Source organism: Oncorhynchus mykiss, chromosome 23 (genome assembly GCF_057628025.1).
Source record: "Oncorhynchus mykiss isolate SJ-2025 chromosome 23, ASM5762802v1, whole genome shotgun sequence".
Lineage (NCBI taxonomy): Eukaryota > Metazoa > Chordata > Actinopteri > Salmoniformes > Salmonidae > Oncorhynchus > Oncorhynchus mykiss.
The window spans coordinates 62,842,259-62,863,372 of NC_143044.1; the positions used below are offsets into that span (position 1 = coordinate 62,842,259).

The 21,114-nt window shown below is 47.2% G+C and overlaps 1 protein-coding gene across 3 annotated transcripts in view; it reads left to right on the plus strand.

Moving 5' to 3' along the window:
* Positions 1–21,114, plus strand: part of fmn2b (formin 2b) — a 150,307-nt gene that overhangs the window by 1,457 nt on the left and 127,736 nt on the right. For 2 of the 3 annotated variants that reach the window (XM_090218029.1, XM_090218030.1), the window contains exons 2-3: positions 5,820–8,794; positions 19,231–19,403. In XM_090218029.1, the coding sequence (XP_090074155.1) occupies positions 5,820–8,794; positions 19,231–19,403 (3,148 nt within the window). Of the gene's footprint in view, positions 1–5,819; positions 8,795–18,980; positions 19,122–19,230; positions 19,404–21,114 lie in introns of those variants that run through there. The other variant, XM_090218031.1, reaches the window with a different exon arrangement.

Consider the following 21,114-nt stretch of genomic DNA (forward strand, 5'->3'; position numbering starts at 1 on the left):
TCTGACACATCTTGTTACAGGGTTGGATTAAAATGTATTTGTCTTTTTTTTGGAGGGGGGGGGGGGGGGTCAATGGTCATTTGTAAAAAAATATATATATTAACTTGATTACATAAGTATTCAACCTCCTGAGAGTATATATATTAACTTGATCACATCAGTATTCAACCTCCTGAGAGTATATATATTAACTTGATCACATCAGTATTCAACCTCCTGAGAGTATATATATTAACTTGATTACATAAGTATTCAACCTCCTGAGAGTATATATATTAACTTGATTACATAAGTATTCAACCTCCTGAGAGTATATATATATTAACTTGATTACATAAGTATTCAACCTCCTGAGAGTATATATATTAACTTGATCACATCAGTATTCAACCTCCTGAGAGTATATATATTAACTTGATTACATAAGTATTCAACCTCCTGAGAGTATATATATTAACTTGATTACATAAGTATTCAACCTCCTGAGAGTATATATATTAACTTGATTACATAAGTATTCAACCTCCTGAGAGTATATATATTAACTTGATCACATCAGTATTCAACCTCCTGAGAGTATATATATTAACTTGATCACATCAGTATTCAACCTCCTGAGAGTATATATATTAACTTGATTACATAAGTATTCAACCTCCTGAGAGTATATATATTAACTTGATTACATAAGTATTCAACCTCCTGAGAGTATATATATTAACTTGATTACATAAGTATTCAACCTCCTGAGAGTATGTATATTAACTTGATCACAAGTCAGTATTCAACCTTCTGAGTCAATACATGTTAGAATCACCTTTGGCAGCGATGACAGCTGTGAGTTTTGCACACCTGAATTGTACAATATTTGCCCATTTATTCTTACAAAATCTTTAACCTCTGTCGCGTTGGTTTTTGATCTTTACTGGACTTGTTACTGAGTGGCCTAGTTACAGTCAATGTCGTCTTGGTAAGCAACTCCAGTGTAGATTGTCCTCCTGTTTTCTGACTAGTAGCCGCGTCTTCTCTTCCCTAGCAGTTTTTATTTAACCATTATTTAGCCAGTCAAGTCAGTTAAGAACAAATTCTTATTTACAATGAATAAAACGATGTAAATAACCAAGAAACAAGGTTAATAGACTCACTTCAGGCAGACTTCTGTTTAAAGTCAATTGAAAAATGTCATGCCTGTGTTCAGCTCTATACGTGCCCACAGCTCCAGCCAGGCGGTGTTGTAGCGCAAGGTGGGGTAGGATTTGTAGATGTTTGACTTTGTGCGATTAAACAAAAACGGCAGAAATACTGTTTTAGGATAATAATAAAAAATAAACACAATAGAGGCAGTCTGCTTTCCACCAAACACTGCGAGACTAATTCACCTTTCAACAGGCAATAAACTAAAACGTCAGACTCAATCTCAGTCGCACAAACGTGACTGAAATCGCGTTACCACGGTAACCGCCCGCCCTTAAAGGGCCAGTTGAGCATTTTTGTGCCTCAGATATTTCCGTTAAAGCTGTAATGGAGTATCACAGTATGCCTCATAATAGCCATAAAACCTGGCGGTCAAACAGGGGAATGGTTCCAATTGTTTTCTCAACTGTTCCTTTTTCCCCATAGGGGATTTTAGCAACACTTAAAATAATATTACGTCAATATTACATTGTACGTTGGCAATCATTGGACAATAAATTAGACAAGGTATGATCACGAATATCCTACCAACGGGACATCAAAAACTGTAATATCTTATGTTTCACAGAATCGTAGCTAAATGATGACGTATATTCAGCTAGCGGGATACACGCTGCACCGGCTAGATGGAACAACACAAGATGAGGGGGGGGGGCTGTGCATATTTGTAAACAGCTGGTACACGAAATCTAAAAGTCTCTAGATTTTGCTCGCCTGTAGTAGAATATCTTATGATCGACTGTAGACCACACTATTTGCCACGAGTTTTCATCTATACTTTCCGTGGCTGTTTATTTACCACTGCAGACAGATGCTGGCACTAAGACCGCTGTATAAGGAAATAAGCAAACAGGAAATCACTCATCCACAGGCGGCGCTCCTAGTGGCCAGAGACTTTAATGCAGGGAAACTTAAATCAGTTCTACCTCATTTCTATCAACATGTTAAATGTGCAATCAAGGGGGAAAAAACATTCTAGTTCCCCTGTACTCCACACACAGAGACACATACAAAGCTCGCCCTCCATTTGGCACATGTGAATATAATTATATCCTCCTGATTCTTGCTTACAAGCAAAAATTAAAGCAGGAAGCACCAGTAACTCGGTCAGGAAGCACCAGTAACTCGGTCTATAAAAAAAGTGGTCAGATGAAGCCGATGCCAAACTACAGGACTGTTTTGCTATCACAGACTGGAACATGTTCCAGGATTCTTAAGATGGCATTGAGGAGTTACACCACATCAGTCACTGGCTTCATCGATGACGTCGTCTCCACAGTGACCGTACCTACATACCCCAACCAGAAGCCATGGATTACAGGCAACATCCACACTGAGCTAAAGGGTAGGGCTGCCGCTTTCAAGGTGCGGAATTCTAACCCGGAAGCTTATAAGAAATCCTGCTATGCCCTCCAACGAACCATCAAACAGGCAACGCTTCAATACAGTGCTAAGATTGAATTGTACTATACCTAATGGAGCAGGTTGAGTGCTTCAAGTTCCTTGGTGTCCACATCGCCAACAAACTAGAATGGTCCAAACACACCAAGACAGTCGTGACGAGGGAATGACAAAGCCTATTCCCCCTCGGGAGAAAGAAAAGATTTGGCATGGGTCCTCAGATCCTCAAAAGGTTCTACATCTGCAACATCGACATCCTGACTGGTTGCATCACTCTGGTACGGCAACTGCTCGGCCTTGGACCGCAAGGCACTACAGAGGGTAGTGCGTACGGCCCAGTACATCGCTGGGGCTAAGCTTCCTGCCATCCAGAACCTCTACACCAGGCGGAGTCAGAGGAAGGTCCTAAAAAGACCCCAGCCACCCTAGTCATAGACTGTTCTCTGTACTTCCGCATGGCAAGCGGTACCGGAGTGCCATGTCTAGGACCAAAAGGCTTCTCAACCGTTTTTACCCCCAAGCCATAAGACTCCTGAACAGGCAATCAAATGGCTACCCAGATTATTTGCATTGTGACCCCCGCCCCCTAACCCCTATCTTGCACTGCTGCTACTCTGTTTATCATAGACTCAGCAAAAAAATAAACGTCCTCTCACTGTCAACTGCGTTTATTATCAGCAAACTTAATTAACATGTGTAAATATTTGTATGGACATAAGATTCAACAACTGAGACATAACCTGAACAAGTTCCACAGACATGTGACGAACAGAAATTGAATGTGTCCCTGAACAAAGGGGGGTCAAAATCAAAAGTAACAGTCAGTATCTGGTGTGGCCACCAGCTGCATTAAGTACTTCAGTGCATCTCCTCCTCATGGACTGCACCAGATCTTCCCGTTCTTGCTGTGAGATGTTACTCTTCCACCAAGGCGCCTGAATGTTCCCGGACATTTCTTCAGGGAATGGCCCTAGCCCGCTCCCTCTGATCCAACAGGTCCCATATGTGCTCAATGGGATTGAGATCCGGGCTCTTTGCTGTTCATTGCAGAACACTGACATTCCTGTTTTGTAGGAAATCACTCACAGAACGAGCAGTATGACTGGTGGCATTGTCATGCTGGAGGGTCATGTCAGGATGAGTCTGCAGGAAGGGTACCACATGAAGGAGGAGGATGTCTTCCCTGTAACGCACAGTGTTGAGATTGCCTGCAATGACGACAAGCTCAATCCGATGATGCTGTGACACACCGCCCCAGACCATAACAGACCCTCCACCTCCAAATCCATCCCGCTCCAGAGTACAGGCCTCGGTGTAACGCTCATTCCTTTGACGATAAACGCGAATCCGACCATCACCACTGGTGAGACACAACCGCGATTCGTCAGTGAAGAGCACTTTTTGCCAGTCCTGTCTGGTCCAGTGATGGTGGGTTTGTGCCCATATGCGACGTTGTTGCAGGTGATGTCTGGTGAGGACCTGCCTTACAACAGGCCTACAAGCCCCCAGTCCAGCCTCTCAGCCTATTGCGGACAGTCTGAGTACTGATGAGAGGATTGTGCTTTCCTGGTGTAACTCGGGCAGTTGTTGCCATCCTGTACTTTATGTATGTAGCCTCTCTACTGTATGTAGCCTCTCTACTGTATGTAGCCTCTCTACTGTATGTAGCCTCTCTACTGTATGTAGCCTCTCTACTGTATGTAGCCTCTCTACTGTATGTAGCCTCTACTGTACTTTTTTTTTACATATAAATCACACTGTTGGGTGAGGCCCGCGGGTATAATGATTCTTCACACTACTTGCTTGTTTTATCACACACCAAACTATTCTAATTGTAGCAACTAGGAAATGGAGGGGCAATTTCTGCATTGTGCAGCTTTGAAAGACTCGGGTCACAAATGTCATTAAATTAATCAATGTACCACGACTTCATACTAATTATACGTTTTATTGTATTGTATGTGAATCAGCTTTTTTGTGTTTTGTTGGTGTAATTTTAGCGAACAAAAATCTGTTGGTTGGTAAAAACAAATCTGAGTGGCTGGTCAATAAAAAAATAAAAAATAATAATAATAATAAATACTGTTCAAAAGTTTGGAAATGTCCTTGTTTTTTAAAGATAAGCACTTTTTAAAATAACGTCAAATTGATCAGAAATACAGTGGAGACATTGTTAATGTTGTAAATGACTATTGTAGCTGGAAACGGCAGATTTATTATGGAATATCTGCATAGGCATACAGAGGCCCATTATCAGCATCAATCAAATGTATTTATAATAATTTATCAAATCAAATCACATTTATTTATATAGCCCTTCTTACATCAGCTGATATCTCAAAGTGCTGTACAGAAACCCAGCCTAAAACCCCAAACAGCAAGCAATGTAGAAGCACGGTGGCTAGGAAAAACTCCCTAGAAAGACCAGAACTCTAGGAAGAAACCTAGATAGGAACCAGGCTATGAGGGGTGGCCAATCCTCTTCTGGCTGTGCCGGGTAGAGATTATAACATAACATGGCCAAGATGTTCAAATGTTCATAAATGACCAGCATGGTCAAATAATAATAATCACAGTGAACAGGTCAGGGGTCCATAGCCGCAGGCAGAACAGTTGAAACTGGAGCAGCAGCACGGCCAGGTGGACTGGGGACAACAAGGATTCATCATGCCAGTTTGTCCTGAGGCATGGTCCTCGGGCTCAGGTCCTCCTCCGAGAGAGAGAGAATTAGAGAGAGCATACTTAAATTCACACAGGACACCGGATAGGACAGGAGAAGTACTCCAGCTTTAACAAACTGACCCTAGCCCCCCGACACAAACTACTGCAGCATAAATAATGGAGGCTGAGACAGGAGGGGTCAGGAGACACTGTGACCCTGTACGACGATACCCTCAGACAGGGCCAAACAGGCAGGATATAACCCCACCCACTTTGCCAAAGCACAGCTCCCACACCACTAGAGGGATATCTTCAACCACCAACTTACCATACCGAGACAAGGCCGAGTATAGCCCACAAAGATCTCTGACACGGCACAACCCGGGGGGGGGGGGGCACTCCTGTGTTCCAATGGCACGTTGTGTTAGATAATCCAAGTTTATCATTTTTAAAGGCTAACACAACGTGCCATTGGAACACAGGAGTGATTTCTAAGGGACCCCAAACTTTTGAATTTGTGTATGTTTAATTAATCATATTTATTGTATCCTGTTTTTCTCCAGACACCCTCACTGGGAGAACTGTCCCCAGCATCAAGACTTCACCATGCGCACCATCCAGACTATAGAAAACCACATCCCTGTGCTGAGGGAGAGCATTGTCAGGACTCCTTTCACAGGGAGAACTGTGTGCCTGTTCAATATGAATACAAACAGACACAATCCCCATCAGACTCCCCGTCACAGCCCCTATAACAGCCAGACTCCCCGTCACAGCCCCTATAACAGCCACACTCCCCGTCACAGCCCCTATAACAGCCACACTCCCCGTCAGACTCCCTGTCACAGCCCCTATAATGGCAACACTCCCAGCCGCACTCCCCTTCACAGCCCCTGCCGCAGCCAGACTCCCTGCCGCAGCCCCTATAACAGACACACTCTCCGCTATAGTCCTTATAACACCCGTTCTCCCCGCCAGACTCTCTGTCACAGCGGCCACCTCTCCCTAGAGCCCAGCCAGTACCCAACTCCCCAGCCATGGTTTTCTCTACCCCTGGCGAGGAGGCAGCCGGCGGAGACCTCTTCTACTGTTGTTTCTGAAAGCTATTTCTCTTCCTCCAGCCCTGCTAGGCTCAGCACATTATGCAGAGCAGCAGATGGAGAGGAGGAGAGTGAGACGGGAGAGAGAGAGCAGGTGCATGCGCATGGAAAGAGGCTGCAGGGAGGAGGGGGAAAAGGGAAGCAGCGAGAAATCGAGCAGGGAGGAGGGGGAGAAGAGAAGCAGCGAGATATCGCACTGGCGCAGGGAGGAGGAGAGCGAGAGCAGGCGTACGTCGTCTTCGCATCATCATCATCATCAGCACTGCTTCTCTCATCATCGTCACGGGAAAGCAGCATCACAGCCTCGCAGCAGCTACGCAGACGTAGACGGAGGAGCAGCAGAGAAAATGGCAGCTGTTTTCAAAGACATGGCCTGAGTCTCGGCACCAGACAGAAGTGGAGGCTGAGATTCAGCATCATGGGGAACCAGGAGGGGAAGCAGAAGAAGGGGAAAGAGGGGGACGGATACGGACAGGACGCAGCAGAACATACCACCGGGGAGCCCCGTCACACTGACGGCACAAACAAAGGATTTCACCACGGCAAGAAATCCCACGGAAAACATGGCAAAGGAGGAGGAGAGGAGAAGAAGAATAAGAAGGAGTCTAAATCCTCTGTGTTCTCTATCAGGAAGAGGAAGAATCTAAAGGGGAAGGGATCGACAGGGGGATCCAGGGAGGATGTGTTGTCGTCTCAGAACGAGCTGGACTCCGCTCACTCTGCTCACACCAAAACACCAGATCTCTCTCTGTCAGCTGACGAGCTGGGCCAATCTGACACCGAGGGACCAGCAGAGCCTGGTGATGGGCATGGTGCTAGGAGTCATGGTTGTATCACGGGGGAGAGCCGTCAGCCCACGGGGGAGAGCCGTCAGCCCACGGGGGAGAGCCGTCAGCCCACGGGGGAGAGCCGGCAGCCCACTGGGGAGAGCCGGCAGCCCACTGGGGAGAGCCGGCAGCCCACTGGGGAGAGCAGGCAGCCCACGGGGGCGACCACGGACACTGCTCCAGACCAGCAGGAGGAGGTTGAACAGAGAAAGAGGAGCAGCTCTGGTTCAGACCCGGACATCTATAGCTTTCACTCAGCTGCAGAACAAGAGGACCTGCTAGCCGACATCCAGCAGGCTATTAGACTACAGCAGGGGGTGATTATCTCCACCGCTGAGCTGAGTGAAGAGCTGGGTTGGGGAGGAGGGTGGAGGAAACAGAGGTCTGACGAGGTTATAACTACCCCCAGTCCCACTGAACAAACCCCCCCACCGGAGCCTCTCTCTGCCCCAGAGGCAGCCCCTGTCACTGGCCGGGAGAATGGCCTGCTTTCTAAACTGTCTCTGTCTCTGGATGGGGAGGAGGAGGAGGCGGTGGAGGAGGAGAGGGGAGCTACCACTGCTACAGAGGAACTCAACTGGGAGCTGAGAGGGGCTGAAACAGAACCAGCTCTTTGTGCCTCCTCCTCTTTCTCTGGGACAAAGGAGCAGGAGGAGGAGCAGGCCGAGGAGGCATTGAGCTGCCAAGAGGTTAACGGTAACACTCAGCCCCTCTCTCAGCCCCCCACTGCCCAGACGAACGGCCATGTTACCAAGACAACCAGCGTTACCAGCTTCCCAGACCTCACAGCCTCCTTTGAGAGCGCTGTGGAGTCTCCTCTCAGAGAGGAGAAGGAGGTGTTGGAGGAAGTGGAGGAAGGGGAGGAGGAGGAGGAGAATGACCTGGACATGCCTCCCCTGTCAGCCGAGAGCCTTAGTCACAGTGATGCGACCACGAGCCACGAGGACATAGACCTGAGCTCTGGCAATGCCTCCGAGGAAGAGGGGAGGGTGGGGGACTGGGTGGGGGCAGGGGTGGGGGCTGCAGTCAGCGTTGAGTCCCTGGAGTGTCTTAGCAGGGGTGATCTGGGGTGCTCTGAGCCTGCCGACGACCCTCTGATCACCCAGAGAAGGAAGAGCAGCGTGTCCTTCTCCCCTTGGCCCTCTCAGGAGAGCCCTAGCCTGGCCATGCGTCTCCTCAAGTCCACCCTGACCTCCACCCTTCCATCCTACAACCACTCTTCCTCAGGCACCAGCCCCACAGTCAAACCCTACCCTCCCATTTACCCTTCTTACATCAAGACCACCACCAGGCAACTCTCTGGCTCCCCAGGCACCTCGCCCTCACGGAGCCCCTTGTTCCGCCAGCGCTGCCACGACCTGGGACACCGCACGGAGAAGTGGAGGGTTAGACGACAGCGCTCCCACAGCATCGCCGGTCCCCTCAGCTGGTCCGCGGACTGGACCGAGGAGCTGGACAGGGAGCGCCCCATCAAGGCAGGATCAGCAGACTACCTGGAGGGGTACGGAGGGTCGGAGGACAGGCTGAGGGGGGGCAGTCAGCCCCTGTGTGCCACACGGAGATCCTCCGCCGGACACGTGTCTACCTGTAGCTTCCACGACATCTTCACCGGTGAGTTCTATTCCTTTGTGTTCACAGGGACTCTCCCAAGGCCTCTTTCACAAGTTTTTCATCTTGTTTTTTTTTTTTATAGGTTGTGATGGAAAAAGTACCTAAATATGTAAATCGCTCTGTATAAGGGACAGAGTATTGTAATGGGGCAGCAGGGTAGTCTAGTGGTTAGAGCGTCGGGCCAGTCATCGAATCCACTAGCTGACAAGGTACAAATCTGTCGTTCTGCCCCTGAACAAGGCAGTTAACCCACTGTCCACCTGGTAGGCTGTCATTGTAAATAAGAATTTGTTCTTAAATTAACTGGCTTGCCTAGTTAAATAAAGGTTAAATAATGAAATAAAGTATAAGAGCGTCGTCCTGCATCAGCTGTTGTGGGACTACAGTGTGTAGGCTAGCTGCTGTTGTGGTACTACAGTGTGGAGGCTAGCTGCTGTTGTGGTACTACAGTGTGGAGGCTAGCTGCTGTTGTGGGACTACAGTGTGGAGGCTAGCTGCTGTTGTGGTACTACAGTGTGGGGCTAGCTGCTGTTGTGGGACTACAGTGTGGAGGCTAGCTGCTGTTGTGGGACTACAGTGTGGAGGCCAGCTGCTGTTGTGGGACTACAGTGTGGAGGCTAGCTGCTGTTGTGGTACTACAGTGTGGGGGCTAGCTGCTGTTGTGGTACTACAGTGTGGGGGCTAGCTGCTGTTGTGGGACTACAGTGTGGAGGCTAGCTGCTGTTGTGGTACTACAGTGTGGGGGCTAGCTGCTGTTGTGGGACTACAGTGTGGGGGCTAGCTGCTGTTGTGGTACTACAGTGTGGGGGCTAGCTGCTGTTGTGGGACTACAGTGTGGAGGCCAGCTGCTGTTGTGGGACTACAGTGTGGAGGCTAGCTGCTGTTGTGGTACTACAGTGTGGAGGCTAGCTGCTGTTGTGGTACTACAGTGTGGGGGCTAGCTGCTGTTGTGGGACTACAGTGTGGAGGCTAGCTGCTGTTGTGGGACTACAGTGTGGAGGCTAGCTGCTGTTGTGGGACTACAGTGTGGAGGCTAGCTGCTGTTGTGGTACTACAGTGTGGGGGCTAGCTGCTGTTGTGGGACTACAGTGTGGAGGCTAGCTGCTGTTGTGGGACTACAGTGTGGAGGCTAGCTGCTGTTGTGGTACTACAGTGTGGAGGCTAGCTGCTGTTGTGGGACTACAGTGTGGAGGCTAGCTGCTGTTGTGGGACTACAGTGTGGAGGCTAGCTGCTGTTGTGGGACTACAGTGTGGAGGCTAGCTGCTGTTGTGGGACTACAGTGTTGAGGCTAGCTGCTGTTGTGGGACTACAGTGTGGAGGCTAGCTGCTGTTGTGGAACTACAGTGTGGAGGCTAGCTGCTGTTGGGGGACTACAGTGTGGAGGCTAGCTGCTGTTGTGGGACTACAGTGTGGAGGCTAGCTGCTGTTGTGGTACTACAGTGTGGAGGCTAGCTGCTGTTGTGGGACTACAGTGTGGAGGCTAGCTGCTGTTGTGGGACTACAGTGTGGAGGCTAGCTGCTGTTGTGGGACTACAGTGTGGAGGCTAGCTGCTGTTGGGGGACTACAGTGTGGAGGCTAGCTGCTGTTGTGGGACTACAGTGTGGAGGCTAGCTGCTGTTGTGGGACTACAGTGTGGAGGCTAGCTGCTGTTGTGGGACTACAGTGTGGAGGCTAGCTGCTGTGTTAAAGGGTTTCTCTCACTGTGTCCTTGTTTCAAGCTGCACACTTGGCTGTCTCAGTTTAGTAGAAACAGAACAAAACTCAAGTTCTCTCATCTTACCCATGTTCACAATATTAATGGAACTTTTCTGAATAGCAATCAAGCAATGAGTATAATTATCCACCTGATTCATCCAATGTTATTTTCTCCTGTTTATTTAGATGTTTAGATGTCTAGGATGTGTTAACTGCTCCCTCTAGACGTGGCTACAGTAACTACTCATCTAGACGAGGCTACAGTAACTAGTCATCTAGACGTGGCTACAGTAACTAGTCATCTAGACGTGGCTACAGTAACTAGTCATCTAGACGTGGCTACAGTAACTAGTCATCTAGACGTGGCTACAGTAACTACTCATCTAGACGTGGCTACAGTAACTAGTCATCTAGACGTGGCTACAGTAACTAGTCATCTAGACGTGGCTACAGTAACTAGTCATCTAGACGTGGCTACAGTAACTACTCATCTAGACGTGGCTACAGTAACTAGTCATCTAGACGTGGCTACAGTAACTAGTCATCTAGACGTGGCTACAGTAACTAGTCATCTAGACGTGGCTACAGTAACTACTCGGTCTGGACGTGGCTACAGTAACTACTCGTCTAGACGTGGCTACAGTAACTAGTCATCTAGACGTGGCTACAGTAACTAGTCATCTAGACGTGGCTACAGTAACTACTCGGTCTGGACGTGGCTACAGTAACTACTCGTCTAGACGTGGCTACAGTAACTAGTCATCTAGACGTGGCTACAGTAACTAGTCATCTAGACGTGGCTACAGTAACTAGTCATCTAGACGTGGCTACAGTAACTACTCGGTCTGGACGTGGCTACAGTAACTACTCGTCTAGACGTGGCTACAGTAACTAGTCATCTAGACGTGGCTACAGTAACTAGTCATCTAGACGTGGCTACAGTAACTACTCGGTCTGGACGTGGCTACAGTAACTACTCGGTCTAGACGTGGCTACAGTAACTACTCGGTCTGGACGTGGCTACAGTAACTACTCGGTCTGGACGTGGCTACAGTAACTACTCATCTGGACGTGGCTACAGTAACTAGTCATCTAGACGTGGCTACAGTAACTACTCGGTCTAGACGTGGCTACAGTAACTACTCGGTCTGGACGTGGCTACAGTAACTACTCATCTGGACGTGGCTACAGTAACTAGTCATCTAGACGTGGCTACAGTAACTACTCCATCTAGACGTGGCTACAGTAACTACTCCGTCTAGACGTGGCTACAGTAACTACTCGGTCTAGACGTGGCTACAGTAACTACTCGGTCTAGACGTGGCTACAGTAACTACTCGGTCTAGACGTGGCTACAGTAACTACTCGGTCTAGACGTGGCTACAGTAACTACTCGGTCTAGACGTGGCTACAGTAACTACTCGGTCTAGACGTGGCTACAGTAACTACTCGGTCTAGACGTGGCTACAGTAACTACTCGGTCTAGACGTGGCTACAGTAGGATGAATGATAGACAGTATTTGGCCTGGACAGTTCATTCCTCCACTAAGTACTTAGCATAAACAAACAGCTGTGGCTATTGAGATGTGTTGTGGTCAGTTGGTGAAGAGGGACAGTGATTCTTTGTTTTGGGCCTCAGCTCTCGAACTGTGAACTAATGGAAGAGAGGGACGGACGGACCAAATTAAATGTGTTTCTACTGGAGAGGGTGACAGGAGATAGAGTCCTTCCTGACCTGACCCCTCGGTTGGTCGCTCCCTCCCTCCCTGACCCCTCGGTCGGTCGCTCCCTCCCTCCCTCCCTCCCTCCCCTCCTGACGTGGCCGGTCGCTCCCTCTTGACGTGACCCCTCGCTCGGTCAGTCGCTCCCTCCTGTCGTGACTTTCGGTCGGTCCGTCCCTCCTCGTCCCTGGTCTTGGCTGGACAAGGTTAATATTTCATGCTTTAAAGCAGGGATGTCAAACTCATTCCATGTAGGGCCTAGAGCCTGCTGGTTCTTTCCCTTCAATTCAGACCTGGACCACCAGGTGAGGGGGAGTTGTTCACTAATTACTGACCTTAATTCATCAACCAAGTACAAGGGAGGAGTGAGAACCTACAGACACTCGACCCTCGGTGGAATGAGTTTTACGTCTGTGCTTCAAAAGGTTTCTGATGCATGTCACTAGACAGGAGTCTGACAACTGACAAGATGTTCATTTATTTGTAGTTTGTATGAGCTGTGAGCTTTGGCTCCAGGATAGCACATTTTATTGTTGGTTTGAACACACACACACACACCAACACCATGGAGCCAACACCATGGAAACGTGGTGATTAGTGTGTTGTGCAGAGCATGGTGTGTATGGGGGAGGGGGTGACAGACAGAGCTTTCATGCTGCATTACATCAATAGAAGTGAGGTGCCTTTTAAGGCGTCAGCAGACAGATTGTTTGATCCTTGCAGATCTTGGCTAGCAAGGGAAATAAAACGTCTGTGGTTGTTTACTTAAAATATCTCTGCTCGAAATACAAGAGAAAATAGTCAACAAAAAAAAATTCACACTTGAGACCCTGTAGCAACAAGTACACTTAGTCAAAATAGTCCGACTGAATCTAAGATAACATTAGAAATCTAATTGTTTGACGTTTTTGCGGAGGGTGTCTTGCAGTCTAACTGCTTGGTGCATTACTTCTCAAGGGGCAACATTTAAACGAGTCGTCTTGTTATTGAATTACAACAAACACTACATTGAAGAATCCCTACTGTTGACCAATATTACCTGGTACTTCCTGTATATAGCCATGTTATTACCTGGTACTTCCTGTATATAGCATGTTATTACCTGGTACTTCCTGTATATAGCCATGTTATTACCTGGTACTTCCTGTGTATAGCCATGTTATTACCGGGTGCTCCCTGTATATAGCCATGTTATTACCTCCCTGTATATAGCCATGTTATTACCTCCCTGTATATAGCCATGTTATTACCTCCCTGTATATAGCCATGTTATTACCTCCCTGTATATAGCCATGTTATTACCTGGTACTCCCTGTATATAGCCATGTTATTACCTCCCTGTATATAGCCATGTTATTACCTGGTACTTCCTGTATATAGCCATGTTATTACCTGGTACTCCCTGTATATAGCCATGTTATTACCTGGTACTTCCTGTATATAGCCACGTTATTACCTGGTACTTCCTGTATATAGCCACGTTATTACCTGGTACTTCCTGTATGTAGCCATGTTATCTTTAACTGCATTGTTGGAAAAGGACCCTTTAGTCTGTTTCACGGTCGGTCTCCGCCCTTCGGAGCGCTTCACGGTCGGTCTCCACCCGTCGGAGCGCTTCACGGTCGGTCTCCACCCGTCGGAGCGCTTCACGGTCGGTCTCCACCCGTCGGAGCGCTTCACGGTCGGTCTCCACCCGTCGGAGCGCTTCACGGTCGGTCTCCACCCGTCGGAGCGCTTCAGGGTCGGTCTCCACCCGTTGGAGTCGATGGAGCGTGTGTGTCATCACACAGTTCATGAGCAGCTCTTTTACTCAACCCTCTAATATTAGAACTGCTCTCCTCTCTAAATCTGTACTACTCCCTTCTTCCGTTCCTTCTCCCTCCTTCCCTCCCTCTCTCCCTCTCCCCTCTTCTCCTGCCATCTACTGTAAAATTATATTCTGACTCTAATCCTCAGAATGGGCGTCTTTGAATTACTTCAGGAGTGCTGTAGCTACTTCAGCAGCGAACCAAAATGCTGCTTACCAGTGGGGGAATTTAGTGATGACATGTTTTGAACTGTAGATAGAAATACAATGAAAGGATCTGATGGTATGATTCCCTATTCTGTCTGACAGTCGATCTGCTCTACGTCATAGAATTGTATCTGAAAGGCCTGTATTGGTACATCGTCCTGAATAGGCCCCAGATCATATCCCATAATATCGGGGTGTCATGACAACCAGGGGTGAAGATAGGCCATGCATCATTGCCTCTTTAGTAGTCTTATTTTCACATAGTCTCTAATGGCCCCCTATTCCCTATATAGAACACTACTGTTGACCAGAGCCCTATTCCCTATATAGAACACTACTGTTGACCAGAGCCCTATTCCCTATATAGAACACTACTGTTGACCAGAGCCCTATTCCCTATATAGAACACTACTGTTGACCAGAGCCCTATTCCCTATATAGTGCACTACTGTTGACCAGAGCCCTGCATAGTGCACTACTGTTGACTGGAACCCTATGAGTCCTGGTCAAATGTAGTGCACTACATAGGGAACAGGGTGCCATTTCAGATGTAGCTTGGGTGTCATGACAACCAGTGGTGGCGTTTTTTTAAAAGGCCATTCATTAGTTCTGTCCATATTAACTAACGGGCCAGCTGTAATATAATTAGCCCTGTTGGTTCAGCAGCTCTACTGGAGACACAGACAGGACTGATGATAGAGGAGAGGACATAACTAGAGCCTCGTCTATACATTCACTTTGTTGTGTGTGTGTTAAAATGCATGTCGATATCACCATGTGGCTGGTTGCCATTTTGGCTTTTGGGTTTCTGGTATATGGATGTTATCCTTCAGGGAATGTGCCTCTCTATATACAGTGTGTTCTTCCATTCCAGTCTCCTCCCACCATCCTAAAATCCTTTAGGCGGGATGGCTCTAGAACCTTTAGGCGGGATGGCTCTAGAACCTTTAGGCGGCATGGCTCTAGAACCTTTAGGCGGCATGGCTCTAGAACCTTTAGGCGGCATGGCTCTAGAACCTTTAGGCGGCATGGCTCTAGAACTTTTAGGCGGGATGGCTCTAGAACCTTTAGGCGGGATGGCTCTAGAACCTTTAGGCGGGATGGCTCTAGAACCTTTAGGCGGGATGGCTCTAGAACTTTTAGGCGGGATGGCTCTAGAACTTTTAGGCGGGATGGCTCTAGAACTTTTAGGCGGGATGGCTCTAGAACTTTTAGGCGGCATGGCTCTAGAACTTTTAGGCGGGATGGCTCTAGAACTTTTAGGCGGGATGGCTCTAGAACTTTTAGGCGGGATGGCTCTAGAACTTTTAGGCGGGATGGCTCTAGAACTTTTAGGCGGGATGGCTCTAGAACTTTTAGGCGGGATGGCTCTAGAACTTTTAGGCGGGATGGCTCTAGAACCTTTAGGCGGGATGGCTCTAGAACTTTTAGGCGGGATGGCTCTAGAACTTTTAGGCGGGATGGCTCTAGAACCTTTAGGTGGGATATGTAAAAATGTTCTTCTCTATTCCTTACTTTTAGAATGTAGGGTTGCTGCTAGTCTTTTACAGGCTTCTATATAGACTATTCTGACGTCGCCACCCTGGCGGCAGACTGTTCTGGCTGGCGGTGCTTGTTATCAGCACTAAAGAAGTATCACCTTCAGACTTTATTCATTTAACACGCTGTCAAGTTGAAGTGCCATGGGAGGAGGAAGGAAAAGAGATACTCAGCAAAACAATAAATGTCCTCTCACTGTCAACTGTGTTTATTTTCAGCAAACGTAACATGTGTAAATATTTGTATGAACATAAGATACAACAACTGAGACAAACTGGACAAGTTCCACAGACATGTGACTAACAGAAATGGAATGTGACCCTGAACAAGGGGGGGGGGGGGGGGTCAAAAGTAACAGTAAGTATCTGGTGTGGCCCCCAGCTGCATTAAGTACTGCAGTGCATCTCCTCCTCATGGACTGCACCAGATTTACCAGTTCTTGTTGTGAGATGTTACCCCACTCTTTCACCAAGGCACCTGCACCTGTTCCCAGACATTTCTGAAGGGGAATGGCCTGTCGTGTCTTTGCCTATGCCGGATTAAGTGATATGACATGCCAGTCTATAAAATCCTTTCTCTGTAATTAATATTACCTGATTGAGCTAATCATGTAAATGTAATTAACTAGAAAGTCGCTGCTCCACAAAATAATATTTATAGAGCAGTTATCTTCCGAATAAACTCTTAAAGACCTAGTAATATTTTACAACAATAGCAGTCAATATTAATCGTCACCTTATGTCCGTCTCATCTGAAAATGGTAAATTCTTGGTTATGTTCACAAGCCCTGGCTAACAAGTTGAATCAGCAATACAACATTGGGTTTAATTAATTATTTACTAAATACCTAACTAATCACACAGAATTACATATACACAGAATGAATCATACCTTGATTACAAATTGTCATAAAGGAAAACATCCCTAGCGGGCGGAACAGATATGACAGCTTGTTACACAAAAGAAAAGGGGCTGGGTTTGAGTGAAAGAGCGGGAAGACTGAGGGAAAAAGGGAGAAGCTGTGCTATCATAAATACAGTATCTTATGCATTCTAAATTACCGCCCATTTGGAAAAGGAAAATGCAATAAATATTTACTCTGGGCTGCGCTTCGGTAGGTTGGTGGTAGATGGATGGCCGAGTTGCCAAACCGAGTTCTTTGTCCTTTGAAGAGTGTCTCTGGTGGTGAACGAGAAACGTTGTAGTAACGTCGTTGGGTGATAGACGGGATACTCTGTCTGTTCTTTCCTAACCCTCGTTTGCATCTGCTGTTGCTAACTCAACGGCTAGGAGGTATCACTTCTGTAGTGAATAAGAGTTCAAAGTTCATACCATTTGCAACCAAAGCTCACGCTGAGGTTGGCTTCGTTCTGTAGTTATTATCTGAACCATTCTTACATCGGATCGTCATCCTAATGTACCAGGAACAGGACATGTTAGTCCTTTTAACGTCCTCACATCCTCGGAACAGGTTACATTTTCGTCAAGGCTTTATATAGTGGCGGGAGAAGGGTGTGTGTTCATAGTTTACAGCCCATGTCTCTTCACAGGGGATGGCCACTAATTGAGCAGAGCCCTAACCTTATGAAAACCCAAATCTCTCATTTGGAAGCTAAAATTACATTTAATCTTTTCACCAATAATTTTATATTCAAACATTTAAATTGAATAACAATTCCATGTGAATTCGATAACTACAATGTGCGGACTTTACACTGTCATCCTATCATTGATGAGAATGTCTCAGATGACAACCGAACTGACATCATATTCATTAAGTACCACCGCATATGTTCAATTGTTCGGATTACCAGAATATAGTTCATTTCCCCCCACCTTCTGATGTTCCCAGAATCTCTATGTTAACCAAGGGGTTTTTAAATGTAACCTCAGTAGGGTAGAGAGAGGAAAAAGGGGGGAGAGGTATTTATGACTGTCATAAACATACCCCCCAGGCCAACGTCATGACAGGCCCTAGCCCTCACCCTCCGATCCAACAGGTCCCAAAAGTGCTCAATGGGATTTATATCCGGCCTCTTCGCTGGCCATGGCAGAACACTGACATTCCTGTCTTGTAGGAAGTCACGCACAGAACGAGCAGTATGGCGGGTGGCATTGTCATGTTGGAGGGTCATGTCAGGATGAGCCTGCAGGAAGGGAGGAGGATGTCTTCCCTGTAACGCACAGTGTTGAGATTGCCTGCAATGACAACAAGCTCAGTCCTATGATGCGACACACCGCCCCAGACCATGACAGACCCTCTACCTCCAACTCGATCCCGCTCCAGTGTACAGGCCTCGGTGTAACGCTCATTCCTTCGATGATAAACGTAAATCCGACCATCACACGTGGTGAGACAAAACCGCGACTCGTCAGTGAAGAGCACTTTGCCAGTCCTGTCTGGTCCAACGATGGTGGGTTTGTGCCCATAGACAATGCTGTTGTCGGTGATGTCTGGTGAGGACCTGCCTTACAACAGGCCTACAAGCCCTCAGTCCAGCCTCTCTCAGCCCATTGTGGACAGTCTGAGCACTGATGGAGGGATTGTGCGTTCCTGGTGTAACTCAGGCAGTTGTTGCTGTCCTGTACCTGTCCCGCAGGTATGATGTTCAGATGTACCGATCCTGTGCAGGTGTTCTTCCACTACGAGGACGATCAGCTGTCCGTCATGTCTCCCTGTAGCGCTGTCTTATGTGTCTCACAGTACGGACATTGCAATAAATTGCCCAGGCCACATCTGCAGTCCTCATGCCTCCTTGCAGCATGTCTAAGGCACGTTCACACAGATGAGCAGGGACCCTGGGCATCTTTCTGTTGGTGTTTTTCAAGTCAGTAGAAAGGCCTCTTTAGTGTCCTAAATATTCATAACTGTGACCTTAATTGCCTACCGTGTGTAAGCTGTTGGTGTCTTAACGACCGTTCCACAGGTGCATGTTCATTAATTGTTTATGGTTCATTGAACAAGCATGGGAAACAGTGTTTAAATCCTTTACAATGAAGATCTGTGAAGTTATTTGTATTTCTATGAATGATCTTTGAATGACAGGGTCCTGAAAAAGGGACGTGTTTTTAAAATATATATATATATATCACACACACACACATTGACTCTAGGTCTACTGTAGTAATATTGATGTCTCTAACTCCTGGTCGTACTCTGCTAGGGAAGTTGTTAGACTGTAGTAATATTGATGTCTCTCTCGCTCTACCTCCAGGTCGTACTCTCCTAGAGAAGTTGTTAGACTGTAGTAATATTGATGTCTCTACCTCCAGGTCGTACTCTGCTAGAGAAGTTGTTAGACTGTAGTAATATTGATGTCTCTCTCTCTACCTCCAGGTCGTACTCTCCTAGAGAAGTTGTTAGACTGTAGTAATATTGACGTCTCTCTCTCTACCTCCAGGTCGTACTCTCCTAGAGAAGTTGTTAGACTGTAGTAATATTGATGTCTCTCTCTCTACCTCCAGGTCGTACTCTCCTAGAGAAGTTGTTCCTGCAACAGGAAGATGCCCAGCCAGAGGAAGCTGAGAAGCTGTGTTCTCGGATTCTGGCCATGGGTCTGTTGCTACCCTTCACTGACTGCTTCAGAGACACAATAGGAGGGTCCAACCCACAACTCGCTGCGCCATGCAAGTTCCACGTGAGTGTCATATCCTGTTCCTGGAGAGAGACCCTCCTGTAGGTTTTCACTCCAACCCTGTTCCTGGAGAGAGACCCTCCTGTAGGTTTTCACTCCAACCCTGTTCCTGGAGAGAGACCCTCCTGTAGGTTTTCACTCCAACCCTGTTCCTGGAGAGAGACCCTCCTGTAGGTTTTCACTCCAACCCTGTTCCTGGAGAGAGACCCTCCTGTAGGTTTTCACTCCAACCCTGTTCCTGGAGAGAGACCCTCCTGTAGGTTTTCACTCCAACCCTGTTCCTGGAGAGAGACCCTCCTGTAGGTTTTCACTCCAACCCTGTTCCTGGAGAGAGACCCTCCTGTAGGTTTTCACTCCAACCCTGTTCCTGGAGAGAGACCCTCCTGTAGGTTTTCACTCCAACCCTGTTTCTGGAGAGAGACCCTCCTGTAGGTTTTCACTCCAACTGTAGTTACCCGATTCTACTTAATTATTAGGATCAAGTGTTCTAGATTAGGTCTGGAGCAGGACAGGTACCAGAGGTCAGGGCCCACTGTTACTTCCCGAGTGGCACAGCTGTCTAAGGCACTGCATCTGATACGTTCACTACAGTCTCTGGTTCGAGTCCAGGCTGTGTCCCATAGGGCGGTGCCCAATTGTCCCAGCATCGTCCAGGTTTTGCCGGGGCAGGCCGTCATTGTAAACACTGACTTGCCTCTTTAAATAAATAAAGTTCAGTCCCATTGTGTTATGATATGCAGTATGTTAGACAGTAAATATTCCCCTGGTTCAGTCCCATTGTGTTATGCAGTATGTTAGACAGTAAATATTCCCCTGGTTCAGTCCCATTGTGTTATGCAGTATGCTAGACATTAAATATTCCCCTGGTTCAGTCCCATTGTGTTATGCAATATGCTAGACAGTAAATATTCCCCTGGTTCAGTCCCATTGTGTTATGCAGTATGTTAGACAGTAAATATTCCCCTGGTTCAGTCCCATTGTGTTATGCAGTATGTTAGACAGTAAATATTCCCCTGGTTTAGTCTCTTAAAATTAGCATATTCCCATTTGGAGGGATCATGTTATCTGTGTTGTTGGAGGTGATTGGTTGGCATGTCTTTTGGCTGTGATGTGATGGTGTCTTCAAAGAGCTCTGACACGCGCACGCACACACACCATCTGCCCAGTGTGTCGTGGTTGGACTACATTTCCCAGCAGCCTTTTGTAACCCGAGTACCACCTTATCACAGCATCGTCCATGCTGGGTATCTGCATCAGTCTGCAGCACACCGCAAGTCTTCTGTTACCGTTACACTCAGGGGTGAAAGTAAGGCGGTCTGGTACGGCGTCTTGGTGAAATAAATAGTGGGGTGCCGTACCTGTAAAACTTGAGCCCGTCACAATTAACACAACATGTTCAAAAATATACTATCGTCTGCTACACCGTTAACATATAATATATATATATAATATAATATATATATAAATAAATACAATCATTTAAAATAGGCTACTACACCAGAAAGCACAACTTGGCCACAGAGGATCATTAGCTACGTTAAGCTGTTGATTGTTTTAAGCCTAGAGTAAGAAGGGCCTGCAATCTGGGCAGCAGAGCTGCAAATACCAAACATATTGTCGTTTTGGGCAGCAGCGCTGCAAATACCAAACACATTGTCGTTTTGCAACCCAGTCATGCGTATCGCAATATTTTAAAAATACATTCACGGAAAAA